The sequence below is a fragment of the Dendrobates tinctorius genome, unplaced genomic scaffold, assembly GCF_039654945.1.
Source record: "Dendrobates tinctorius isolate UK_male_01 unplaced genomic scaffold, ASM3965494v1 ptg000090l, whole genome shotgun sequence".
In the NCBI taxonomy this organism is placed as follows: domain Eukaryota; kingdom Metazoa; phylum Chordata; class Amphibia; order Anura; family Dendrobatidae; genus Dendrobates; species Dendrobates tinctorius.
This window is the reverse complement of record NW_027361758.1, coordinates 2,410,480-2,435,773: the sequence shown is the minus strand read 5'-3', so window position 1 is coordinate 2,435,773 and position 25,294 is coordinate 2,410,480. Positions and strand designations below refer to the sequence as shown.

General features: G+C 43.3%; 1 protein-coding gene across 2 annotated transcripts in view; it reads left to right on the top strand.

Moving 5' to 3' along the window:
• RHOF (ras homolog family member F, filopodia associated) overlaps nucleotides 1-25,294 on the top strand; it is an 85,735-nt gene that overhangs the window by 5,587 nt on the left and 54,854 nt on the right. Inside the window, exon 2 of one of the 2 annotated variants that reach the window (XM_073585991.1) lies at nucleotides 530-760. The exons of the other annotated variant lie outside the window; for it this stretch is intronic. Within the exon in view, the coding sequence (XP_073442092.1) occupies nucleotides 731-760 (30 nt within the window). The 5' untranslated portion in view covers nucleotides 530-730. The remainder of the gene's footprint in view (nucleotides 1-529; nucleotides 761-25,294) is intronic. 2 annotated transcript variants of the gene reach the window in all.

The following is a 25,294-nucleotide window of genomic DNA, read 5'->3' as shown; positions in this document are numbered from 1 at the left end:
TCTTCCACTCAAACACTCTTCAAATCCTGAAGGTCCTGTGAGCTCCTTCTATGAGCTCTGAGCTTAAAGGCCCTTTTACATTTAGCGATCCCGACCACGATAAGACCCGGTCAGGATCGCTGGTGCATCGTTAAATGTTCGCTAGTGAGCTGCCACACAGGCAGATCTCACAGCGATACAGCGGATGATACTTACCTTTCAGACGAGGCGATCCTGACGTCCTCCCGCCCACCTCCACATGTCGCTCGTCGGCGCCAGCAGGAAGCCCAGCAGGAAGCGCCCGACGAGAAATGGAGCCGGCCAATCTCGCGCGATCGACAGCGGGGGAGCCGGTCAGAGGTAAGTATCACACATAGCGGTATCGCTAGCGATATCGCTATAACGTCACAAAATCTGTGACGTTATAGCGATATCGCTATGTGTAAAACCCCCTTTAGTTTCTTCCATAAATGTTCTATTGGATTCAGGTCAGATGATTGGCTGTTTCTTTTCTCTGAAACTAATTGCGTTTCCTTGGCTGTGTGTTTAGGATCATTGTCTTGCGAAATGTCCACCCTCGTTTCATCATGGTAGATGGCAGCAGATTTTTATCAAGAATGTCACGGAAAACTTGTCCATTCATCCTTCCTTCAATCACATGAAGTTTGCCAGTACCGTATGCTGAAAAACAGCCCCACGCCATGATGATTCCGCCTCCAAGCTTCACTGTTGATCTGGTGTTTTTGGAGTAATGTGCAGTGCCTTTTGGCCTCCAAACATGGTGTGTATTATGGAATCTAAAAAGTTCAATTTTGGTCTCATCTGACCAGACTATATTCTCCTAGTATTTAACAGACTTGTCTAAATGTTGTTAAGCAAACTTCAAACATGCTTGAACATGCTTTTTGTTCAGCAGTATGGAGTTTTGCATGGTGAGCTTGCATGCAGGCCATGTAGGTTGAGTGCATTACTTATTGTATTCTTTGAAACAATTGTAGCTGACTATTCCAGGTCTTTCTGTAGCTCTACAGTGGTCCTTGGCTCTTTGACACCTCTTCTGATGATTATTTTCAATCCTATGCTGAAATCTTGCTGGGAGCACATGGTCGTGGCCAGTTAATGGTGAAATTATATTCTTTCTGCCACCTGAATTATGGCCCCAACAGTGCTCACTAGAACCTTCAGTAGTTTTGCCAGCAGTATGTTTTGCAAGCATAAAGCCCCCTTCACACATAGCGAGATTGCTAGCGATATCTCTAAAGCGTCACCGTTTTTGTGACGCAACAGCGATATCGCTAGCAATCTCGCTACATGTGACACTTCAGACCCAGCTCCCCTGCTGGATATCGCTGATCGCGCAAGATCGTCCTGGTCCATTTCTCGTCGTCTGCTTCCTGCTGGCGCCGACGAGCGACTCCATGGACGTGGGCGGAAGACGTCACCCTCGCTGCATGTGACAGGTAAGTGACCGCTGCTGCATCGCTGGTGAGATCTGCCTGTGTGGCAGCTCACTAGCGACCATTTAGCGATGCACCAGCGATCCTGACCGGGTCGTATCGTTGTCGGGATCGCTGGTGCATCGCTAAATGTAACGTGACCTTAAGGTTGTGAAGGCCTTGAGAAAGCTCACTGGTTTTACTCATCATGACCGTTTTTTTGTATGGCGCCTTAATAATGAGACAACTCTTTATAATCAATTGAACCAGGTGATATTATTTTTCACTAAGTGGCAAGATTGCTTTCTAATTACTGCTAGATTTCAGCTGATGTCATGACTTTCCATGGCTCTTTGCACCTTCCTGTATGCGTACAATATTCTTTCCCTGTAATTTCTCATTATTACATATAACCTAATTTATGGACATCTTTGGTTTGATTTATTAGCCTGTGTGGATTGGATGGGTTGTTACCGACATCTGGTGAGAATTTCATGTAAATTACTTTAGAAATATTTTTACTTGGTGTTTAGTATTTATTTCACCCACTGAATATAACAAGAAATGCACCCGCTGTACGTCTGCCATAAGGCTCCAGCAATATACCGTAGGCCTTTTTATTTAGAGCAAAATGTTATGGTCTTTGCCAAGAGGGAGTGCTTTTAGGCTGTTCTATATAATTACCCTGTGAGCAGTACACACTTGATGAAGATGGTTGTGATTAGTGCTAAATACATCTCTGGGAATGGAGGAGAAGGACACAGTACTCGGGGGCACAGTGGAAATAAAATACTGTAACGAGTCACTTTTGACCTGGTGACAGATCCTCTTTAAATGTGACCTTTTAATTTTAAGTCTTCCCTCCACCCATAGCTGTGCCACACTACATGTAAGCTTTCTCTGTGCCCGTCGCTGCTCCTTTGCCCCTCAGTATCATATACATCAGGTGCATTATGCATGAGGGTGAGGAGAGAAAGCAATATACAGATGATTTTACGTGTATTAAATAACATGGTAGCTAGTTGATAAACTACTAGAGCGGGCATTTGTGTGTTTTGTGTGGGATCTCTGTGGTCCCTCTTACACTATAGAAACAAACTCATATGAACTTAGCACAAGTCATGAGTCTGAGACGGAAATGTTACGGAGCGTCACCAGGACCGAGTCCAATCTCTGTAAAGTGCTCAGCCATAAATGTTATAAATGTGAGGTGTAATTTTCCCTAGTCATGTGACCGTTCATTAGTGTCTGATAGTAAAAGCATTCAGCCTTAAGATGTTATGTTACAGGGAAATGCTAAAGGAGACTAGAGCTGTAGTAAATGGTGCATAGTGGCAGAATGTGGCGGCACTCCATACTCTGGTCACCTTATGTCCAAATGTGGAAGATTTTTTTTTTTTTAATATGGATATCACAAAGCAAGCTACAGTACAATACACTTGGTTGGGGTTTTGAAAGTCTTAGTTACTTACCGGTAATGGTATTTTTCGGATCCCATGACCGCACCACGAGATAGGTTTCCTGTCAATGGGAGGGCGCAGATCCCCTATCAGCTAAAAAGGTGGTAACCTTTCTCCTGCATCAGTTGGATTACAGAACATGAGGACCTCCAGTGGTTATCAGAACAACAATATAACCAATGGGATGAAACTGAATGGGAGGAGACACAGATTAGATATTAGAAAAAAACTTTTTGACAGTGGTCAATGAGTGGAACAAGCTGCCACAAGAAGTTGTGAGTTCTCCTTCAATGGAAGTCTTCAAATAGAGGCTGGACAGACATCTGACTGGGATGATTTAGCGAATCCTGCTTTGAGCAGGGGGTTGGACCAGATGGCCCAGGAGGTCCCTTCCAACTCTACGATTCTATGATAACCAACACCACATAACACATGTGTGAAATCATAAGAATTTTTGTAAAAGGCAGTGTTCACCCACACGTGACGGGAGGGAATATAATGATGCGGTCTGTCGTGGGTTCAGAAAAAAAACTGTTACCGGTAAGTAACTAAGACGTTATTTGACCACCCAAAAGCATCTGTATGGGAACCTGTGAATCCTCTCTTGGACTAAAATCTATATCTCTATGGAGGGGAAGGGTCTTTCTGTGATTAAAAACGCCTGAGGCTAAGAGGTGGAGTGTTCAGTCAGAAGGCTAATGAATACAAAGCTCAAAAAACTGACCGTCACATCCAAACAGATTAGGTGTGAACAGGTGCTTACCTAGAGTCACCAAATCATATATAATCAAATAAGGCAGCAATCTGTAGTGCCATAGCTTGCAAACATGAAAATTGAACTGCATTACTGCACTAGAAATATGAAAAATTGAGTTTTTTGAGCTTTGTATCAATTAGCCTTCTGACTGAGCACTCTGCCTCTTAGCCTCAGGCGGTTTTAATCACAGCAGGACCTTTCCCCTCCATAGAGAGATTTTAGTCCAAGTGAGGATTCACAGGTTCCCATACAGATGAAGACTTTAGTTTAAGAGAGGTTTGGAAGTGTTAGGTCCTGGAAAACGAGGATCGCCTTAACGTGGTTTCCGGGTACACATGAATTGGCCAATTTATGCGCTAAGCATTCTCAATTTTTCTTATTTCTAGTGCAGTAATGCAGTTCAATTTTCCCTTACGTCCCTCCGGACAGCACCATGGAGGACGTCCTTCCTTGCCCTATAGTGGGACAGGATCAGAGAGAGGTTAAAAGGCACCTCCCACCTCCACCCTCCAGTGTTTTTCCTGTCCCGGCAGGGGACGGTTGTATGAGAGGTTGCTCTTAGAGCGAAGATAGCCTGTGGACATTTATTGCTTTCCATTCCCCTGGCAGGTGGTCTGTGGCTGATTCCTCTCTGGGAGAGGTCCCTCAGCCGTCATTCGTTGTACCAGACGGGATTGGGGGTCTCAGCCCTCTCTTCCCCGCTGTCAAGTGGACCGTGGCTGACACCTCTTAGAGAAGTTCCTCAGCCAGCCTGCATGATGGGCTCAGGGGAATCGTGCGGTGCGTCCAATCCTTCCCCCTGCCAAGGGGCCCAGGGCCGACACTTCCCGGTGGGGAGTCCCTCTGCCCCAGAGACCAGTCGAGCGGACGTGCTCCTGGGTTGAGCCGCTCCTCCCGGTGGGAGGCTCTCGGCTCGGACGCCGGCCGGCAAAACATGGTTAATTCCGGAAAGCATGCGGTGGAGAAGGCCGCCGCGCCTCCGGCAATGTCAGCATAAGGTCGGCGTGCGTTCCACGGCAGAACGCGGAAGTGCAGAACGAGACAGGCAACAGCCTAGTTTCTTGGATCTCGTGGGGAAATCACTGGCAGTAATACAACATTCCTGACCGAACGCCAATTCCCTCCATGGTAGGCTCTCGGCGTTACCAGCTCCCCCTGTCTTTCTAGCAGGTGTGGAGCCAGCACAGGTGAGTGCACGCTGGAATGTTGTGTTCAGAGCCTGGCCTCTGGGTTAATACTAGCCTCATGCCTTGGTGCCAAAGCTGGGCCTAGAGCCTCATGTGCTGAGATATGCTCCACATATAAGCAGCTAGGCCTTGGACCTCTAGGCTATAGTAAGGCCATTTGTCCAAGCCACATCTCATAATGGGACCTCAGTTAGTTGCAGACCAGGTCTGCACAGAGCCTTATGGCTGGACACATGGTGGAATGCAACACAGGGTCTCCAGGGAGTCTGCTCTCCACCTGAGTCTCATTAATTAGCTCCTTCAGGTGGAGCTGGTCTGACAATTGAGATATACTATTCAGAGCGAAGGTTTATCCGGATCTCTGATTGCTCTCTTGGAGGTAGCTGGGGACCTGGCCTCTTGTTTGGCACCTTCAAGCAGGGCCGTAATCTGTGCATCATATTACATCATGGGGGCATCGTTTTGTCTCTGTGCATCGTATCGCCGCTGAACATCGTATCGCTGTGCACGACATATGGCCGCTGTGCACGACATATGGCCGCTGTGCACGACATACGGCCGCTGTGCACGACATACGGCCGCTGTGCACGACATACGGCCGCTGTGCACGACATACGGCCGCTGTGCACGACATACGGCCGCTGTGCACGACATACGGCCGCTGTGCACGACATACGGCCGCTGTGCACGACATACGGCCGCTGTGCACGACATACGGCCGCTGTGCACGACATGCTGCTGCCGTGCACGATATGTTGCCGCCGTGCACCATACGACCGCCGTGCGCCATACTGCCTCTGTGCATCATTGTGCCTCATATTGCATCACTGTGCATCAAATTGCATCACTGTGCATCATATTGTATCATTGTGCATCAAATTGTATCATTGTGCATCATATTGTATCACTGTGCATCATATTGTATCATTGTGCATCATATTGCATCACTGTGCATCAAATTGCATCACTGTGCATCATATTGTATCATTGTGCATCATATTGTATCATTGTGCATCATATTGTATCACTGTGCATCATATTGTATCATTGTGCATCATATTGCATCACTGTGCATCATATTGCATCACTGTGCATCATATTGTATCATTGTGCATCATATTGTATCATTGTGCATCATATTGTATCATTGTGCATCATATTGTATCACTGTGCATCAAATTGCATCACTGTGCATCAAATTGCATCACTGTGCATCATATTGCATCACTGTGTATCATTGTGCATCATATTGCATCACTGTGCATCAAATTGCATCACTGTGCATCATATTGCATCACTGTGCATCATATTGCATCACTGTGTATCATTGTGCATCATATTGTATCATTGTGCATCATATTGTATCATTGTGCATCAAATTGCATCATTGTGCATCAAATTGCATCATTGTGCATCAAATTGCATCACTGTGCATCATATTGCATCACTGTGCATCATATTGCATCACTGTGCATCATATTGCATCACTGTGCATCATATTGCATCACTGTGCATCATATTGCATCACTGTGCATCATATTGCATCACTGTGCATCATATTGCATCACTGGGCATCAAATTGCATCACTGGGCATCAAATTGCATCACTGTGCATCATATTGCATCACTGTGCATCATATTGTATCACTGTGCATCATATTGTATCATTGTGCATCATATTGTATCATTGTGCATCATATTGTATCATTGTGCATCATATTGTATCATTGTGCATCATATTGTATCATTGTGCATCATATTGCATCATTGCGCTTCAGGTTGCATCATTGTGCTTCATAGTACCTCTGTGCATCATATGGCGTCATAGTACTTTGGTACATCATACGTCATCATATGGCTTCATAGTGCCCTTTGTACATCATGTGGCTTCATAGTTCCCTTGTGCATCAGACTGCATCAGGGGGCTGCATAGTGCCTCTGTTCACCATACGACATCATGGGACCTCTGTGCAGCGTATTCCACTATGTGGCTTCATAGTGCCTTTGTGCTGCAACATAGAGCTCTATAGTGTCTGTGCGTCATACTGCATCATATAGCTTCATAGTCCCTGGGTGCATCATATTGCATCATAAGCCTTCACAGTGGCTCTATGCATCATATTGCTTCATAGCGCTTCTGTACAGCATAAGGCTTTTGTGCATCATATGGCGTCATAAGGCTTTGGTACCCCTGCGCCTCAGGGGGTCGTTTATGGGTCCTAATACCTCTGTGCTTCATAATACCTCGGGTGCTGTGGCTTTGGGCCTCTGGCTTAGACCTTCTGTCCTAGGCATTTTTGTGGGCCACACCTTGTATGGTTGTCTCAGGCCCCAACTCTGGTCTTTGTGTTTCGGGCCTAGACCCAGTTTCGGTTGCTTCATTCTTGGCAGCTGGACTTAGCCAGACGAACAGTTATGCTTGAATTGGCCTAGTAACTTAGCATTTCTTCTATTTGGAACAGAACTCTAAAGCGAGTTACTGTCTTGAGGGCTAAAGGCAGGTCCCTCTCATAGTCAACTTTTAAAGCGAGACATACGTCTTTGGGGTTCATCCTTTAAGTGGACATAGCCTGGGTGCAGAAAATCCCATAAGGTGGGAGGAAACAATTCTTCCCGACTCCACATAGAGCAGTCGGACTGGTTTCCTTGATAGAGACCCGTTAGGCAGATTCTTGTCCTATAAATCAGTTCTATTATGTTTACCAGGGGCGGCATCACTACTTTTTGTACCTGGTGACGGTTCAGCAGCCCTGCATCAGGTGGCAGAGGATCCCATACTCGCTGCTCTTACGGGAGTCAGGGCTCCTAAGGTAAAGAAGCGGTATCCATGACTCTGGCAGTCGAGAACCCATAGCCCATCTGCCTCGCAGTAGTCAATCCCCTCTGCGATGGGAGGAAACCTACTTCCCTCTAGTTAAAGAGTGTGGTTCCTCGCACCATAGCAGTCAGGGGTATAAATATCTCTAAGAAGATTGCCTTTTAGGATATAACATATGAATAAGTTGACATTTACAGTGTCTGGGCTAATGACTTGTATAGAAGCACACACACACTTACTCTCCTCAGTTCCAAAGTCCAGACTCCCGTGTCTAACATCAGTAAAACAGGCGTGAGGATCCACATTTCCCTTTCAATGCTTCTAATGAAAAGCCAATGTTGGTAAGTGGCAGGAGAGGTTACCTGCCAGATGGAGTATTTCCTTAGTCTTAAATAATAGCCAACCCTTTCTTGAGGTTTAGACATGTAAAGGATTCAGAATACACAAGACCTCCTGGATGAGTAGGGTACATACGTCCCAATACTCCGCTATTTTCCATGTACTGTTATTGCTCTGATCGGCCAGCGGAGCAGGGTCTCTGGCCTGCAGGTTTCCTTGTAGTATGGTAAGGTGGTCTCTAGCCAAGATTTAAGCCGGGCCCAGGAGGACCGACGAAGGAACTATCCTGTGTTATAAGCAAATACAGCGAATAAACGGTCTGTACAGTCCTCTTTGTATTATGGCTGTGGTTATCACCATACCTTTTGCTGGACAATAAGGTTTTAATCCTATTTCTGTGACTGCGGTGTTCATAAGTATCTATCACAATAACTGTAATTCACTGCGGTTCATTAGTGGTATTGGGGTGCAACAGGTTGTTCCACTGCAAATCTTGTTGCCACATTCATACTGAAATTGGCCATTATAGACATATATCAGACACTCACTGCGGTGATTACCTTTGTAGATCCCTTTCGATATCTATATTTCTTCTCATCTTATAGATAATGTCTGGATCTAGCATGGTTCTTACCTAGAACTTTGATCTGGGGGCTTCTGTACCCACCCTGAGACCTTTGCTTTGGTATTCTCCATGGTGCTGTCCGGAGGGACGTAAGGGAAAAAGGGAATTAGACCTACCGGTAATTCTGTTTCCTGTAGTCCCTCAGGACAGCACCCTTAGTTCCCTCCCTTATGTTTGTCTTTAGGCTTGCATGGAATCGATCGGCAGATTGTTCATCCATCAGGTCATCGTGGCTCGAGATGGGGATGGAGCCGCTAAAGGGTCTTACAGACGCGTTTGTAAGGGCGTGTTTAGACCATTTCCATCCATCCTCGGTGGTACTTTGAAAAAAACACTGGAGGGTGGAGGTGGGAGGTGCCTTTTAACCTCTCTCTGATCCTGTCCCACTATAGGGCAAGGAAGGACGTCCTCCATGGTGCTGTCCTGAGGGACTACAGGAAACAGAATTACCGGTAGGTCTAATTCCCTTTTTCATGTTTGCAAGCTTATGGCACTACAGAGTGCTGCCTTATTTATTTCTTTATATATGAGTTGGTGACTCTAGGTAAGCACCTGTTCACACCTAGTTTGTTTGGATGTGACGGTCAGTTTTTTTGTTTTTTTTTAGCTTTTTTATTTGACCAACCATGACAGCGCCATGAGAGAATTACAGAGATCGAAAAAATATAATCCAGGACTACAGCCTGTAGGACCTTTCCTCCCAATGGTGAGATCAGCAGAAACACCCATATCTAGTCCATAGTGTCTAGAATGTAGACGGCAAGAACCAGGTAGCAGCCTTACAGATCTCCTATAGAAAAATCCACTTTCTCTGCCCAGGAGGTTACCACGGCCTGAGTGGAATGAGCCTTCAAACCTTCCAGCATGTTCCTGCCGCTTGACGAGTAAGCTAGAGAAATGGCCTCCCTAATCCATCTCACAATAGTAGGTTTAGAGGCTCTACATCCCTTTCTAGAGCCCTGGAAGGTAACAAAAAAAGACCTATCCTTTCTACACTCTTTGGTAGCTGAAAGGTACCTAACTACACATCTCCTAAAGTCTAATATATACAATTTCTGGTTCTTAGTATTGGGACAAAAGGAGGGAAGGGCATCTTCTTGTAGTTTTATGAAACACTCGCCACCTTAGGAAGATAGGCTGGATCCTGTTTAACCCCTTTCTGACCTCTGACGTACTATCCCATCCATGTGCCCTGGGCTTGTCTGACCATGGACGGGATAGTACGCCATGGCGATCAGCAGTGCTCACGGGGGAAGCGCGGCCGGGTGTCAGCTGATTCTCACAACTGACACCTGCAACTAAGTGCCAGGAGTAGTAACAGACCATTCCCGGCACTTTAACCCCTGTAATACTGCGATCAAACTAGATCCCAGCGTTACGGTGCCAGCAGAGGGGCGGACAGCCCCGCTGCCTTTGGATCGGAGACCCCGCGGCGTGACGCGGGGTCCCGATCGCTCCCATGGTAACTCTGTTGTCATGACGACATCCGGGTTACCAGAGCTGGGAAACTTCCCGTCATGCGCAGTGCATGTCAGGAAGTCTCAGGTCAGTGTGCACTGAGTGCAGGCCTGACAGCGTCTATAGCATGCAGATGCTGCTTCATCTGCATGCCATATAAGCGATCAGCCTGCACAAAAGGAGTGTCCCATAGTGGGACAAAGTGTGAAAGTAAAAAAAAAAAATAATTATAAAAATATTTAAAAAAAAAAAAAAAAAAAAATCTATTCTATCAATAAATAGTTGAATTAAAAAAATATAAACAATAAGTACACATTTGTCGCCACATCCGTAACGACCCGACCTATAAAACTGTCCCACTAGTTAACCCCTTTAGTGAGCACCATTAAAAATCAGCAAGAAAACACGGTATTTAAATAAACATGGTACCGCTGAAAACGTCATTTTGGCCCCCAAAAAACAAGCCGCCATATAGCTCCATCACCGGAAAAATAAGTTATAGCTCTCAGAATAAACCGATGCAAAAATATTTTTTCATATAAAAGTTTTTATTGTATAAAAGCGCCAAAATATAAAAAGATATAAATGAGATCTCTGTAATTGTACTGACCCGAAGAATAAAATTGCTTTATCAATTTTACCACACGAGGAAGCGCCTCCCAAAATAAATTCATGAATTGCTGGTTTTTGTTCATTCTGCCTCCCAAAAATCAGAATAAAAAGCGATCAAAAAATGTCATGTGCCCGAGAATGGTAGCAATAAAAACGTCAACTCGGCCTGCAAAAAACAAAACCTCATGTGACTGTGGGCCAAAATATGGAAAAATTATAGCTCTCAAAATGAGGTGATGCAAAAACTATTTTTTACAATAAAAGGCGTTTTTTAGTGTGTGACAGCTGCCAAACATAAAAATCCGCCATAAATAGTAAATCAAACCCCCCTTTATCACCCCCATAGTTAGGGAAAAATAATAAAATGGAAAAAAAATGTATTTATTTACATTTTCCTGTTACGGTTGGGGCTAAAGTTAGGATTACAGTTAGGCCGGGGTCACACTTAACGACGCAAAATACGGTCAGTATTTTACATGCGTAATACGGATGAATGGCCCCTAAACAGTGCTCCGTATGTTATCCGTAAGCAAGGTGTGGTTGCGTATTTTGCGCATGTAAGCATCCGTATGTAATCTGTATGGCGAGATTTTCTCGCAGGCTTGTAAAATGGACATATAATGGAGCCCTATGACAGGGTTTCTAACAGAAACCAAAGAATAGATATAGACACATAGAATACATAATATATATTCTTTCTATGTGTGTATATATCTATTCATTTGTTTCTTTATTAAACCTGTCAGTGTGAGTTTACTGTATAGGCACTGAATTGCCGGCTTTGCTAAAAGACACCGGGTGCGTATTTCTCGCAAGTCACATGTGTGGTCCGTGTGTAATCCGTATTTTTAGCGCACCCATAGACTTGCATTGGCGTATTACGGGCGTAGTACGCTGACAATCGCAGCATGCTGCGATTGGCACGGAGCGTAGAATACGGATGAGAAATATACGGCTGGTGCGAGGGACCCCATAGAGAATCATTGGTCCGTGTCTAATGCGTGCTTTTAGCTCCTCTCACTCGGCCGTATTTCTCGCCAGTGTGACCCCGGCCTAAGGGTTAGGATTGGGGTTAGGGTTGGAGTTAGAACACATCAGGGGTTCTTCAAACACGACATGGTGTTTGATTTCAATTCCAGCCAATTTTGCACTGAAAAGTCAAACGGCACTCCTTCCCTTCCGAGCTCTGCCATGCGCCCAAACAGTGGTTTACCTGCATATATGGGGTATCGGCTTACTCAGGACAAATTGTACAACTTTTGCAGTCCAATTTCTCCTGTTACCCTTGGTAAAATAAAACAAAGTGGATCTGAAGTAAAAAAAATTTCTGGAAAAAAAAAGTTAAATGTTTTTTGTTTTTTTTTTAACATTCCAAAAATTCCTGTGAAGCACCTGAAGGGTTAATAAACTTCTTGAATGTGGTTTTGAGCATCTTGAGGGGTGCAGTTTTTAGAATGGTGTCACTTTTGGGTGTTTTCTATCAGACCCCTGAAAGTCACTTCAAATATGATGTGGTCTCTAAAAAAAAATAAATAATAAATTAAATAAAATATGGTGGTGTAAAAATGAGAAATCGCTGGTCAACTTTTAACCCGTATTACTTCATAACAAATAAAAAATTTGGTTCCAAAATTGTGCTGATGTAAAGTAGACATGTGGGAAATGTTACTTATTAAGTTTTTGTGCACCATATCTCTGTGATTTAAGGGCATGAAAATTCAAAGCTGGAAAATTGTGAAATTTTCGCCAAATTTCCGTTTTTCCCACAAATAAACACCGGTCATATCAAAGAAATTTTACCACTATCATGAAGTACAATATGTCACAAGAAAATATTATCAGAATCACCGGGATCCAAGGAAGCGTTCCAGAGTTATTACCTCATAAAGGGACAGTGGTCAGAATTGTTAAAATTAGCCCGGTCATTAACATGCAAACTACCCTTGGGGTAAAGAGGTTAAAGATCACCCTATCATCTAGGATTTGGGTAAATGGGGCTATGGAAAGGACCTGGATATTACTAACTCTCCTGGCTGAAGTTAATGTTACTAGCAAGGCTGTTTTGAAGGAAAGAATTTTTGAGGGTTGATGACTCTATGGGTTCCTGCGGTGTCAGTTAAGGCTGTCAGTACTACATTTAAATCCCATGGTAGCAAATTTATCTTTGAAATGGGTCAAGATCTTAAGGAGGCTTTAATGAATCTAGATACCCAATAGTTTCCTGCTAAGTCACAACTATACACGGGCCCCGAGAGCTGAGACTTGTACCTTTTTTGGGTGGTAGTGGATCACCCTAATTCAAGGCCCCTCTTGGTGGGTGGATCCCTTCTCTCATTGGTGTGGTCATGGGTCATCGAATAAAACTCCCTTGACGTGTATCAAAAGTTTTCCAAACCACCTACGGTTTTTCAATTTCACAACTGCGGAAATGATGTAAACTCACATGTAACCCATGTGGAATCGCAGGGGATTTGTAGGAAGCTCCAAAGCAGAATATTTCTGTACCAGGCCCAAAGTTTAAAGTATATAGTTTAATATTTTGCAACAGAATTTATAAACTAATCAGGAATAAAACCTAAATGGTGAGAGAGCCTATTGGAAAGATAACACCTCATCTGTGTTTTAGACTCACTCTAGGTTTATTTTCAAATACTATTGTTAAATGCTGATCAAAATACTGCCAATCGGACAATTTTTGTTGAGGGAGGGCTAAATTAACCCTCACGGTTGACCAAGTGATTTCCAAATTAATCCACAAGGCGTTGCTAGCAACTGGGAATGACCAGACGGAGATGTGTCTCTGTATGGGAGGATCAAAGGAGATCGCTAACCCCGTCTATTTTGTCACCTCTTTTCATAGTATTTTGCTTAATTATGCAAAGTACCCAGTCACAAATAGCATCGTCGTGACACATTTACTTTATAAGCCAATAGTATTGCAAAAAAATCTGAATATGTCCCTAGTTACGTGACGTAGAGAATAGAACAGTAGCACATTCATCAGCGTCTCATATCTTGTGCAAGCTGGAACAGTCTGGTTTTATAACAGCTGCGAACTTTCACCTAGTTACAAAATGTAACTAGTAAACAACAAAATGGCATCGCAAGCACAAAAATGGAGGTCTGGAGAACAAGATGTCCTGTACAACTGAATACTGTACTTCACAATCCCCCCTAGGTAAATTTTGTTAACTAATATGCAGTATCAGAGGTGCTATCCCAAGCCATAAGCTCGAGGGGTACTGGTCTTCACATGGCTGATACCGTGTTATCAGTCATGGCTGTTGCGGCGCACCCATCCCCCTGTATACTAAAATTTACAAATAACAATTTTTTGATAACGGTGGTGGAGATCTTTTGAAGGTAGCCATGCGCTTGGCTTCAACATCTTCATCAAGTAACCTTTTGAAATCGGTGCAGAGAAGAGCAGGGGTAACGACGTCTTTGGTATCATTAGCTGTCTTAGTGCAGAATTTCCTAATACATATACACCAAAGAACAAGTTTTAGTATCACATATACAACAAGGGTACAGGCAGCAATATGTAACAAGCTTTGTAAGATCCCAGCTATCCAGCTCCCAATTCCCTTAAACCAATTGGCTGGATTGAGAAAGGAGAAGGTGTCTGACCACCAACTGTCCTTGTTAAGATCATTGTCTTTATCATATTGATCTCTGAGTCTTTGAATGTCTTCAAACTTTAACTTCTACCAATAATATTGAAAATGCGGAAAACCAAAACATTATGCCCCCTTTATTTGCTATTGGCTTGTTGGGTGATGAGGAGGACTTGATAGGGACAGTCATAACAAGGGTTCTAGTCTGTGCTTTCTGACATGCCTCTTCACAACTACAAAATCACCAGGCTTCAGGTTATGACGGGTATCGGTTTCTGCTGAATCTGGAAGAGAAAGAAACTAGAGCATGGGTGTTAGCAAGATTTTTACTAAACTGAATAGCATATTGAATAGCACGGTCAGTTTCTTCTGATAACTGCTGAGGCTGGAAATTTGCAACTGGGGGCCTAGTACCAAACAATATCTCATATGGGGACAGGCCATATTTTGCAATAGGGGTAGTACGGATATGTTATAGTACAATGGGTAGGAGCTCTGACCATGGAGCCGTAGTCTCCTGCATCATTTTGGTCAATTGTCCCTTCAGTGTGCCAACTAGCCTCTCAACTTTCCCACTGGATTGTGGGTGGTACGGAGTATGAAGAGCTACAGTGGATCCAAGCATTGTCAGAACTTCTTGGTACACGTGAGAAGAAAAGGCCGGACCTTGATCACTTTCAACAACTTCTGGAAACTCGTACCTGCATATGACTTCCATCACCAGTTTCTTCACTGTGGTTTTTGCAGTCATGTTGGTAACAGGGAATGCTTCCGGCCAACTAAAGAACATGTCAACAACAACCAAACAGTATTCATACCTTCCAGACTCGGGTAACGTGATATGGTCCACCTGGAGCCTTTGGAAAGGATAGTTGGGTTTAGCAAGATGCTTCGGGGGTACACGTTGAAGTTGACCGGGATTGCAAGTCTGACAGATATTACAGGCACGGTTAAGGGCTGTCAAAACTGTGGAAATTCCTGGAGCCCAGTAGAATTTTTGCACCAGTGCGAGGGCCTGATTCTTTCTTTGATGTGTAGGCCCATGTGGCAATAGCAGGGTACATCCGCTTAGGGAGACCATTATCCATACGTGCCCCATCAGTCATCCATTGCTTCACCTCTTCCTTTGGAGACATTCTCTGCATCGTCATTAAGCGGTCTCGCGGGGTCCGACAGAAAACTTCAGTCTGTTGTAGATCATCAGGTTCTTGTAGGGTCATTGCTTCTTGTAACTTTTTACGCTGAGAGCATGTGGTCACCATAGTTGATATGGTTGGTTCAACAGGTAAAAGAGCGGCGGCTTTTGCTTGCATATCCGCAAATGCGTTGCCAACAGTCTGTGGACTGTTCCTAGGACCGTGCACCTTAACTTTGATAATAGCCACCTGAGTAGGTAATTTTGATTCCGTTCATGAGGGTTTTAACAGCTTCAGCATTTTTCTCTGGGGTTCCGGCAGTAGTAATAAACCCTGGATTGGCCCATTGAGCCCCAAAATCGTGAGCAATACCAAAGGCATACCGTGAATCCGTGTATATATTAGCCCGTCTGTTCTTGGCCAAAATACATGCAGTAGACAGAGCCTGAAGTTCGGCTTCTTGTGCTGACTGTGAGGGCGGGAGTGCAGCTGCGTGCACTACAGTGTCCTCTGTGGTAACAACATATCTACCAAACTCATCAGCATATCTTGAACCATCCGTGTATAACACCAGATCAGGATTTGGAAGTGGATTCTCACTGACATTTGATGGAGTAGCTGTTTCTTCAGTCAGAAGTTGGGAACAATCATGTTGGAGATAATCCTCATCACTGCCATCTTTCTTGGGGACCGGCAGTAAAGTAGCAGGGTTGATTGTAGTACAGCGATGCAACTTGACATAGTCAGGCAAAAGGAGTGAACACTGAAGCCGTAAGTGTCGTTGCACAGTCAAATGTCTTGGTTGCTGAAGTGTCAGTATTGCTGCAATGTCATGCGGGGAAAAAATGTGCGTTTCATGTCCAAGAATTATGTCTGCAGTCTTGTCAAGCAACGAGTGAGTGGCGTGAACTGCCCTCATGCAACTTGGTGATGCTCGGGCCACTGGGTCGAGGCGGGCCGAATAATAGCCCACTGGTCGTTGCCTATTGCCATGTGATTGTGTAAGTACCCCTGCTGCATGTCCTTCATTCTCAGACACTTACAAATGGAACAGTCAAGTATATTCCGGGATGCCCAAGGCAGGGGCGGAGGCAATGAGTCGCTTTAACCAGGGCTTCGGAGTCGTGGAGTCGGAGTTAGTTTTGGTCGGAGTCAGTAGAAATGTACTGACTCCGACTCCAGCTTTAAAAAAAATGTATTAATATTTCATAATTGAACTTTCATATGAATTTTATAAATGTTACTCAAATATATATGTTCTATCAAACTATGAACAACAGTGATAAGCAGTTCTGCTGGAGATAGAGACATTTCTTACTTCTTGTGTGTCACTGTTCTCCACTGCCCTTATCTAATCTTATACTTGGTTAACCTCATGCTGCCCCAACCCCCCTACTTACAATGTATGAAACTGAAAGTGAAAATGTGTTGCAAATTCTTAGTAGTAAAGCTCCTCCTCTAGACTAGATCATACTAGGTGTGCGTCTTCCAAGCATCTCACAGCTGCCTGCTACTCAGAAGAGGAAGACTGTAAGAAGTATTATCCTTTCAACAAACTTTGCATCAGTTAACTGTGAGTACATGAGGAATAATAACAGTATTACTGACCACTATATCAGTTGTACGACCTGGCAATAATTTTGTACAATTGTTTTTAGGAAAAACAATTGTCATTTGGATTGTGAATGCAGAATTAAAAACCTGAGAATGTCAAAGAAGCATCACATTAAATCAGCTGTATTTGAACATTTCACCATCACTCAAGATAGAAAATATTATGTCTGTCAGTGTATGACAAATGATCCAGACGAAAACAAATGCTGTGAAGCCAAGATGAGTGCATATTCAGGCAAAGATAAAAATGCTCCTACCAGAGCTTCTAATCTAAAGAGACATTTACAGCGCTTTCATCCAGAAGTACTGAAAGCAGTGGATGAGAAAGACTGCATCCAAACCAATGAACCAGTGCCCAGCTCTTCCAGCCAAACAAAGGAGCAGAGAACTTTGCAGCCATCAGTTGCAAGATATTTTGTCAGTGACAAAGTTACTGTGACAATGACAGTAGATACATTTAAAAAACAGATCATAGAGCTTGTTGTAAAGGATAGTGTGCCTATTTCATTATTTTCACGACCAGCTTTTATGTGTCTGAATGGGGAAATGGCCCGCAAGCTTGGTGTTTCTCTGGAGAGAGAGAGTATTAGAAAATTAGTAATCGAAGAAGCTTTTAAACAAAAGGAAGAACTTAAAAAAACTCTCAAGGGACGCTTTCTGTTTCTTAAAATGGATGCCTGCACACGTCAGCGTGAACTATTTTGCCATCAATGTCCGATTTGTTTGTGACAAAAATGAAATAGTTACCAAGACATTGGCAGTAAAAGACACCAAAGCTCATCACACCAGTGAGTTTCTCCAGGTCTTGGTGGAAAAGGTTCTGCAAGACTATGAACTTAAAAAAGAGCAAGTTCTTTCTGTCGTAATTGACAATGCTTCAAATATGATAAGTACTATTAAGCTAATGAATGAGTGTAATGATGGTGACCAGCAGCTAGAAGAACATTCTGGGTCCACAGACACAGAAATGTTTGAAATAGAGGACCACAGTATTGTAACTGAGGAGCAAACTGAAGTTGCTTCAGATGAACAGCCACATGATAGTTTAGATGATCTTGTTGAAACTGTGTCAATATGTTCTTTCATTCATCACATGCGCTGTGTTGTGCATACGCTACAGCTGGCTATAAGAGACAGTCTGCAAGAAGGACATGCTGCTGCACTGATTGGCAAGGTGAGAAAATTGGCTACTGTTGCCAGAACCCCTAAAGTTGACTCAATTTTGAAGAGACGTGCTGGAAAAGGGGCAATTATTGATCAAGCCACACGATGGGGCAGTACTTAATGATTCAGCGCTTGGTTGAACTGAAAACCTTTCTTGTAGACATGGCTAACCCTCAACTGACGCTAAATGAAAGTCAGTGGAATCAGGTGACTGAGCTGGAAAAATTGCTAGAGCACCCATTTACAGTGACTAAAAAATTACAAGCAGAGGACTCCAGGTATTTTCTTAAAGGAGTGGAAGAACCTGATGTTTCGCCTGTCCCAAAGAGGAGGGTTAATTGCAAGTGGCATTGCTACATCAATGAAACGGAGAGAGGAGCTACTATTACAAAATAACATTCTTTTGGCAGCTGTTTATGTAGACCCAATGCATCGGATTCTTCTGGATGATCAACAGCTAAGTAAAGGAAAAGAAGCTCTGTTTGAAATAGAAGTAAGGATGAAAGGGTTGCAGAACAGTCAGGAGGAACAAGAAGAATTTGGTCGTCCTGCCACATCTTCACCCTCATCATCAACTGATGAAGAATTTAATTTCGAAAAATATTTGGATCACAAGGACCGTGCAAAGCGTTCCCGCATAGAAGAAGAGTCATCCCCATCAAGGAACACAGCCAGTACATTTCAGCAGAATTTTTCATGTGCACTAAAAGAAATTGAGAAATTTGACCGTTCATCAAAAATAACAGTGCAACAAGCGATTCCTCTGTATCCTGACATTGTCAGAGATGTTGCCCGAGTGGTTACTGCTTTGCCACCAACACAAGTTAGTGCAGAGAGGTTGTTCTCTGCTCTCAAAATAATTAGATCAGATTTGAGGGCATCCATGAAGGAGGATCTGACAGAGGCAATACTTTTTCTGAGGACAAATTTATAGATTTATAGATTTCTTCTTATTAACTGCATAAAAGTGTTTATTGCATATTTACTTACAGTTTAGAAAAGTTTATAAAAGTTATTTGCTATATTCTAATTGTATTCTAATAAATGTAGTTTTTGCTCTAAGTGGTCTGATTACTTATATGATGGTGAGAAACTGAATAAGCACGATGTTTAATATTTTACAACAGTAAATTTCTTGTTATGAATTGGCCATTTATGAAGGAGTCGGAGTTGGAGCCGGAGTCTGAGTCGGAGCCGGAGTCAGAGCCTGATAAAATCCAGGAGTCGGAGTCGCAACTGTGGCTTACCGACTCCACAGCCCTGGCTTTAACTCTGAGAAAGTGTGATGGAGGCTTTCCATACAAATTTGTGATCTTTCTTTATAGCTCATTATACCGTCTTTCAAGGCATTGTAAAGGGGTTGCATTATGCAGGATGCATCCCGGTATTCACTGATGACAATAAGTGCATAGTCCAAGAAAACGCTGGAGTTCAGTTTCATCTTTTGGGAAAGGAAGGGAGCTGACAGCTATTTTTCTTTCTTCTGTGAGGTGTCTGACGCCCTGAAGGAGACAGTGACCCAAAAATATCACTTGACCAAGGCAGAACTGAAGTCTTGAGGCTGAAACCTGACAATTCAGTGCTGCCAGATGCTTGAGGAGGCTAACAGTGGCAGCAATGGCTTCCTGCTTCGTCCGTGCACACAACAAAAGATCATCCACATACTGAAGCAGCGTGACCTGGGGGTGATCTAACTGCCAGGGCAAGAGACACTCGCTCATATTTTTTGCAAACTGGTTGGGACTGTTTTGGGCCCCTTGTGGCATAACTGTCCATGTTAACTGTCGGCCCTAATAAGTGAATGCAAACAGAAACTGGCAATCTGGGTGTAACGGTATGCTAAAGAAGGCATTGGTAAGGTCGATGACTGTAAAGCAAGCAGCATTCTGGGGTATTTGGGACAATAAAGTATGTGAATTAGGCACCACTGGAGTTTCCAGAATAGTAGCTGCATTAACTGCCCATAGATCTTGTACCAGCTGGAACACAGGGGGCTGGCCAGGAGGGGTCTTTTTCTTAACGGGAAACAAGGGCGTATTACATGGAGAAACACAGAGTACCAGAGCACCGTTATCAAGTAATGTTTGTATTTGTTCCTGGAGGCCCCGCTCCTGTTCATATTTCAAAAGGTATTGATGGACTTTGGGAAAAGGGGCACCAAGTTTTTAGAAACACTTTTACTGGTTCTACAGGCATTTCCCTATATCATTTGGCCCTTTTGACCAAAGTTTAGATGGTATCTCTGAGAGGTATGGGGTGAATCGCTGCTCCTCAGGCTCAGATCCATCCCCCAATATTGCCTATCAGGGCCATCATAACTGTGGGAAGGGCATGCAAAATACAGATTTCCTCACTGTCTTCATCTGCATAAGGACTATGTAACGTAAGAACCATCTGACCATCATTTTGGATTTGTATTCTGGAGCGGAACTGTGATAATAAATCTGCCCCCAGTAAATTTACTGGACATGTGGGAGAGATTATGAACTGAGCAGTAACCTCGGGGAAGGGTCCCACAGGGATGGGTTTTGTAAGAGTATGTTTTTTGGGTCTGCCATCTACTCCGATTAAAACAGCGGGGGTATGACAATCTCTCTGTAAGTGACCGAGTCGGCCACAGCGCCAGCATTGCAGACTAGAATTGGCACAGCGGATCTGGGGAGTAAGGTTCCCAGTCATAGGATTGGAAGAGATATTGGAGTAGGGAGCTGAATTTGTGTATGGTTGGAGCGCGGGAGCTGATTTTGCTGTGTGTCACTGATAAGGAAGAGCTATGTGCCTGCAGCTGCGGTGGGGGCTGAGATTGGAGGGGGATGTGGTGGGGGAAGCTGAGCAGCTGCTGGTTTGCCTATGTTTTTTTTTCTTTCCCTGCTGATACAGAGCGAGCTAGATTCTTCTTTCCCTACTTTCAAAGCATCGTCCGGAGTCTTTCTGGCACATGGCACATTATTCTATCACTTTCTCACACCACAGTCACTTTCTTGTACCACAGAACATCCAGTCCTTGCCATAATAATAGACAATTTTTCCTTCTTCAACATAGCAGTAACAGAAACAATCAGAATCCAATTCCTTTGTTCTTCCTAACACCTTTGTCACACAATTCATGTGCCAAGCCGCGAAATTCTTCTTTTTCTTCCATGGATTCTCACCTTCTTTTTCCACGGATTCTCAGCTTTAAAGCTAAATATCCTTACTTCAGTTGTGCACAGTACTGGAGCGGCTCCTTCAGTCTGTTCCACCGGGTCTATCCCCCTCTGGAATGCCCAAAATTCAACGCGGTACTCAGTGAAAGGAGGAGGGCGTCTCAGACTATCCCTCCAGACACCTCTGGTTATATATGTGCGTGTGTGTATGTATATGTGTATATATATATATATATATATATAATATATATACACACACACACACACCTGAGTTACGTATCCTACCCAATCTTCGATCACCTCACCACGCGTGATTCTAACAGTGACCAGGATTTCAGGATATTTTGACTATAGAGTCACAATCACTGGTCAATCCGGGGTGTCTGTCCCTTATGAGGTACGGTTCGAACACTGGGCCCCCAACGGGACTGCACCTCTATATGATTCCACCCAAGAATCACCCCACCATCAAGCACAAACCTCAGATCTTCTTTGCAGCAACAAGCACAGGAAAAACCCACACCAAATGGTCAGTCTGAACAGTATAACTGCCAACTTACCGTGGTTGTCGTGGGGGATGATCAGTCCCAATTTTCCAGCACCTGTGTCCAGTCCGAGGGTCTTTTGTCTTGTTGTCCTCCGGGGGCAGAGGCATCCCTATTCGGGGTCCCCACGTTTGGCAGCCAAACTGATGAGGGAGGGCTTAATTAACCCTTCACAGTTGACCAAGTGATTTCCAAATTAATCCACAAGGCGTTACTAGCAACTGGGAATGACCAGACGGAGATGTGTCTCTGTATGGGAGGATCAAAGGAGATCGCTAACCCTGTCTATTTTGTCACCTCTTTTCATAGTATTTTGCTTAATTATGCAAAGTACCCAGTCACCAATAGCATCGTCGTGACACATTTACTTTATAAGCCAATAGTATTGCAAGAAAATCTGAATATGTCCCTAGTTACATGACATAGAGAATAGAACAATAGCACATTCATCAGGGTCTCATATCTCATATCTTGTGCAAGCTGGAACAGTCTGGTTTTATAACCGCTGCAAACTTTCACCTAGTTACAAAATTTAACTAGTAAACAACAAAATGGCGTCGCAAGCACAAAAATGGAGGTCTGGAGAACAAGATGTCCTGTACAACTGAATACTGTACTTCACATTTTGATATGATGGTTTTGTGTGTATAAAATTATTGTTGGCAGCAGATCTAATGATATTAAGACTATCTGATCAGGAATTAGCATTTGTCAGATGATTGCTGACGTTTATACAAGCCAGTGATCAGCTAACAAGCAAAACTCATCTGATAATTTTAATACTGGAATGAAAGAAACAATTATCATTATCAGGACATCATCATCCTGTGTATGAAGGAATTGTGGTGCTGATAACAAAGATATTCTATGCATGCAGAGCGACCCTGGTCGGCAAGTGTTAGCGGGCCTTTGGGCCTCGTTCACACATTTGTGTTTTCTCATACATAAAAACGTGAACATCTGATTTCCATCAATATTTGGCCCTTGTGTCAGTTTATAAAATCAATGTTTTAATCAGTTTCACTGAGGAAGAATTAAATTACAATGCTTCTGATACCATGTGATTTTCAGACCCATTGACTTCTATGGGTAGTTTAAATCCTATTCAGATCAAAAATGAACAAGGCATAGTATTTCTTGTGAAAAAAGACAGCCTCATAGATTATAATGGATATTTGTTTTATGTATGAAAAACACGGAGAGAGCATGTACGTGATTCACAGATGTCTGAATGAGGGCTGCACAGCGAGCCATGTTGAGCAATAGAAATTCGTTACGTGCTACTGATGCAGATCAAGGGAATGAGGTCGCACTGTGACTCTTCCGTGCGCTTGCTGCCAATGAAAGCAGAGGAGAGAGGGAAAGCGCGCTCTGGATACTGGGCTGTGATGTGCTTTGAATCACCACCCTCAGCCTAGTCAATCAGGAGAGGTGCGCGTGACTGGATGATGCAAGGGATACTGGAACTTGATGTGACCTCAGCGGATGTCAGTGGCGGCTGCAGCCGGGGTCACGTGATGCGGACTGAGGAGTCAGCAATGGCGCCACTCAGAGGCACATTGCAGCGGTATGTATTTACAAAAAGACTTGCGGTATTTACAAGGTTTAAATCGATGGGGACAATATAAAATGTAGCGGATAACCCCTTAAATTGGAAGTTTATTGCTTCACCCAAGTCATGTCCTCTTTTCATAAATCTATCCTTCAGGTAGTTGTAGTATTCTGGGGTACATTGCATCAAAGAGTTAAACAAGGCATGGCATTTTGCTCTCTGCAAGGCACAGCCTAACACCTAGAAAATTACTGGTATTTGGGAAAACTGCAGTTTAACTGCCTTATTTTCCTTCCTCAGGAATGTATTAAATATACATTTCTGTCCGTGTGGGCTTAGCGTCATGCTACATTCTGCACGTGTGACGGTGCTTTGTGTTACACGCGGCTAGTATAGCACCGAGACTTTGCTTATAGAGACATATACAAAATCACAGCTGGGATTCTGCTCCTTCCTGCATTGTCGGGAGGTTTATCATGTGAAACTTTACGTGGAAGGCAAGTAATTTTTCTTTCATATTTCCCAGCATGACGGATAATTATAGGTTTCTTGTCAGCTAAAACAGCGGATATAAACCTGGCGTTGCTGCCTCCCTCGTTTTATTAGATAGGTTAACCTTCTATCAGGAGATGACAAGCTTCATGACGTACAGTATACTCCATCAAAATTGTTTTCCTTACAAGTAGGGCTGTTGAACTGTAAAAGTGAACTTTAATTGAGCCAAGTGTTTTGTCCTTCCATGTTTCCGATAATATAAGCCTAGAAAGAAAGTTCACATTCATCCAATTATGAAGCAGTCCTGTAATTGAATAATCATCAGTAAGTTATATAATTTGTGGACGTAATTATAGTGCATGTCCTCTTGCACTTGCACTTTGTTTCTTGTGAACTTTAATTCTAGGTTTATAGTCTTACTGTGGATCGCATCAGTTAATTATATGCTTAATGTGTAATATATATTTTCCTTTGCACATTGTTCTGTATTGGTTCATGTTTCAGCTAATGTATGCACATTAGAAGAGGATGAAACATTGTGGATCCTGACATATTTGCATGGACACCTGCTCTTATAGATTACTGATTGAGAACAGCAGGAAGCAAAGTTCAATGTCTGTGGAGATAAGATTCTTATCACAACCTGAGCTCCATTGAAGTGTCTCAGCTTTCAGTATCTGTTGTACTCCTAAGAATTTTCTGAATGCAGATATTTGACGTGATGTCATTTTCTTTGATACATAGAAGTGAAATTGCTCCAGCAGCCCATTACCAATTTACTGCCATGCTCGGGATTCCGGAAGCAGGTTATTGATGCTGCTGACATTAGGACTGTATGTTCTGCGCACTGCAGGAAAGCTGCGCAGCAGGTTTAGGTGACAAGCAAACGTTTATCTCCGGAGAACACAAATAATAATCTTTGAGATTTGCATGCCTCAGTGCAGGACTTGCTGATTCATTATACAGCTGTTATTAAAAAAAAATCTTTCACTGATTATATTCTTATTTTTTTCCTTTCCTGTTACCAACCAAATAAATATCACAATTAATATGTAATACTATGTATACTTTTGATGTATTTTTAGCCAGAATTGCTGTTGAGTAGATAACCCTATAATGTATGGTGTAAAACCTGAAAAGGTCTACATCACCATGTAAATTGTGTTTATATACAACGATCAACTATAGCATTAAAAAATTCACCTAATATTGTGTTCCCCTGAATGCTGCAAGAACAGCTCTGTGCCATTGAGACAAGAACTCCGCAACATCGGATAGTGTCATGGTATGTGGCACCAAGACATCAGCAGTGGATCCTTTTGTCTTGTAAGTTCAGCACTTCCCACAGATTCTC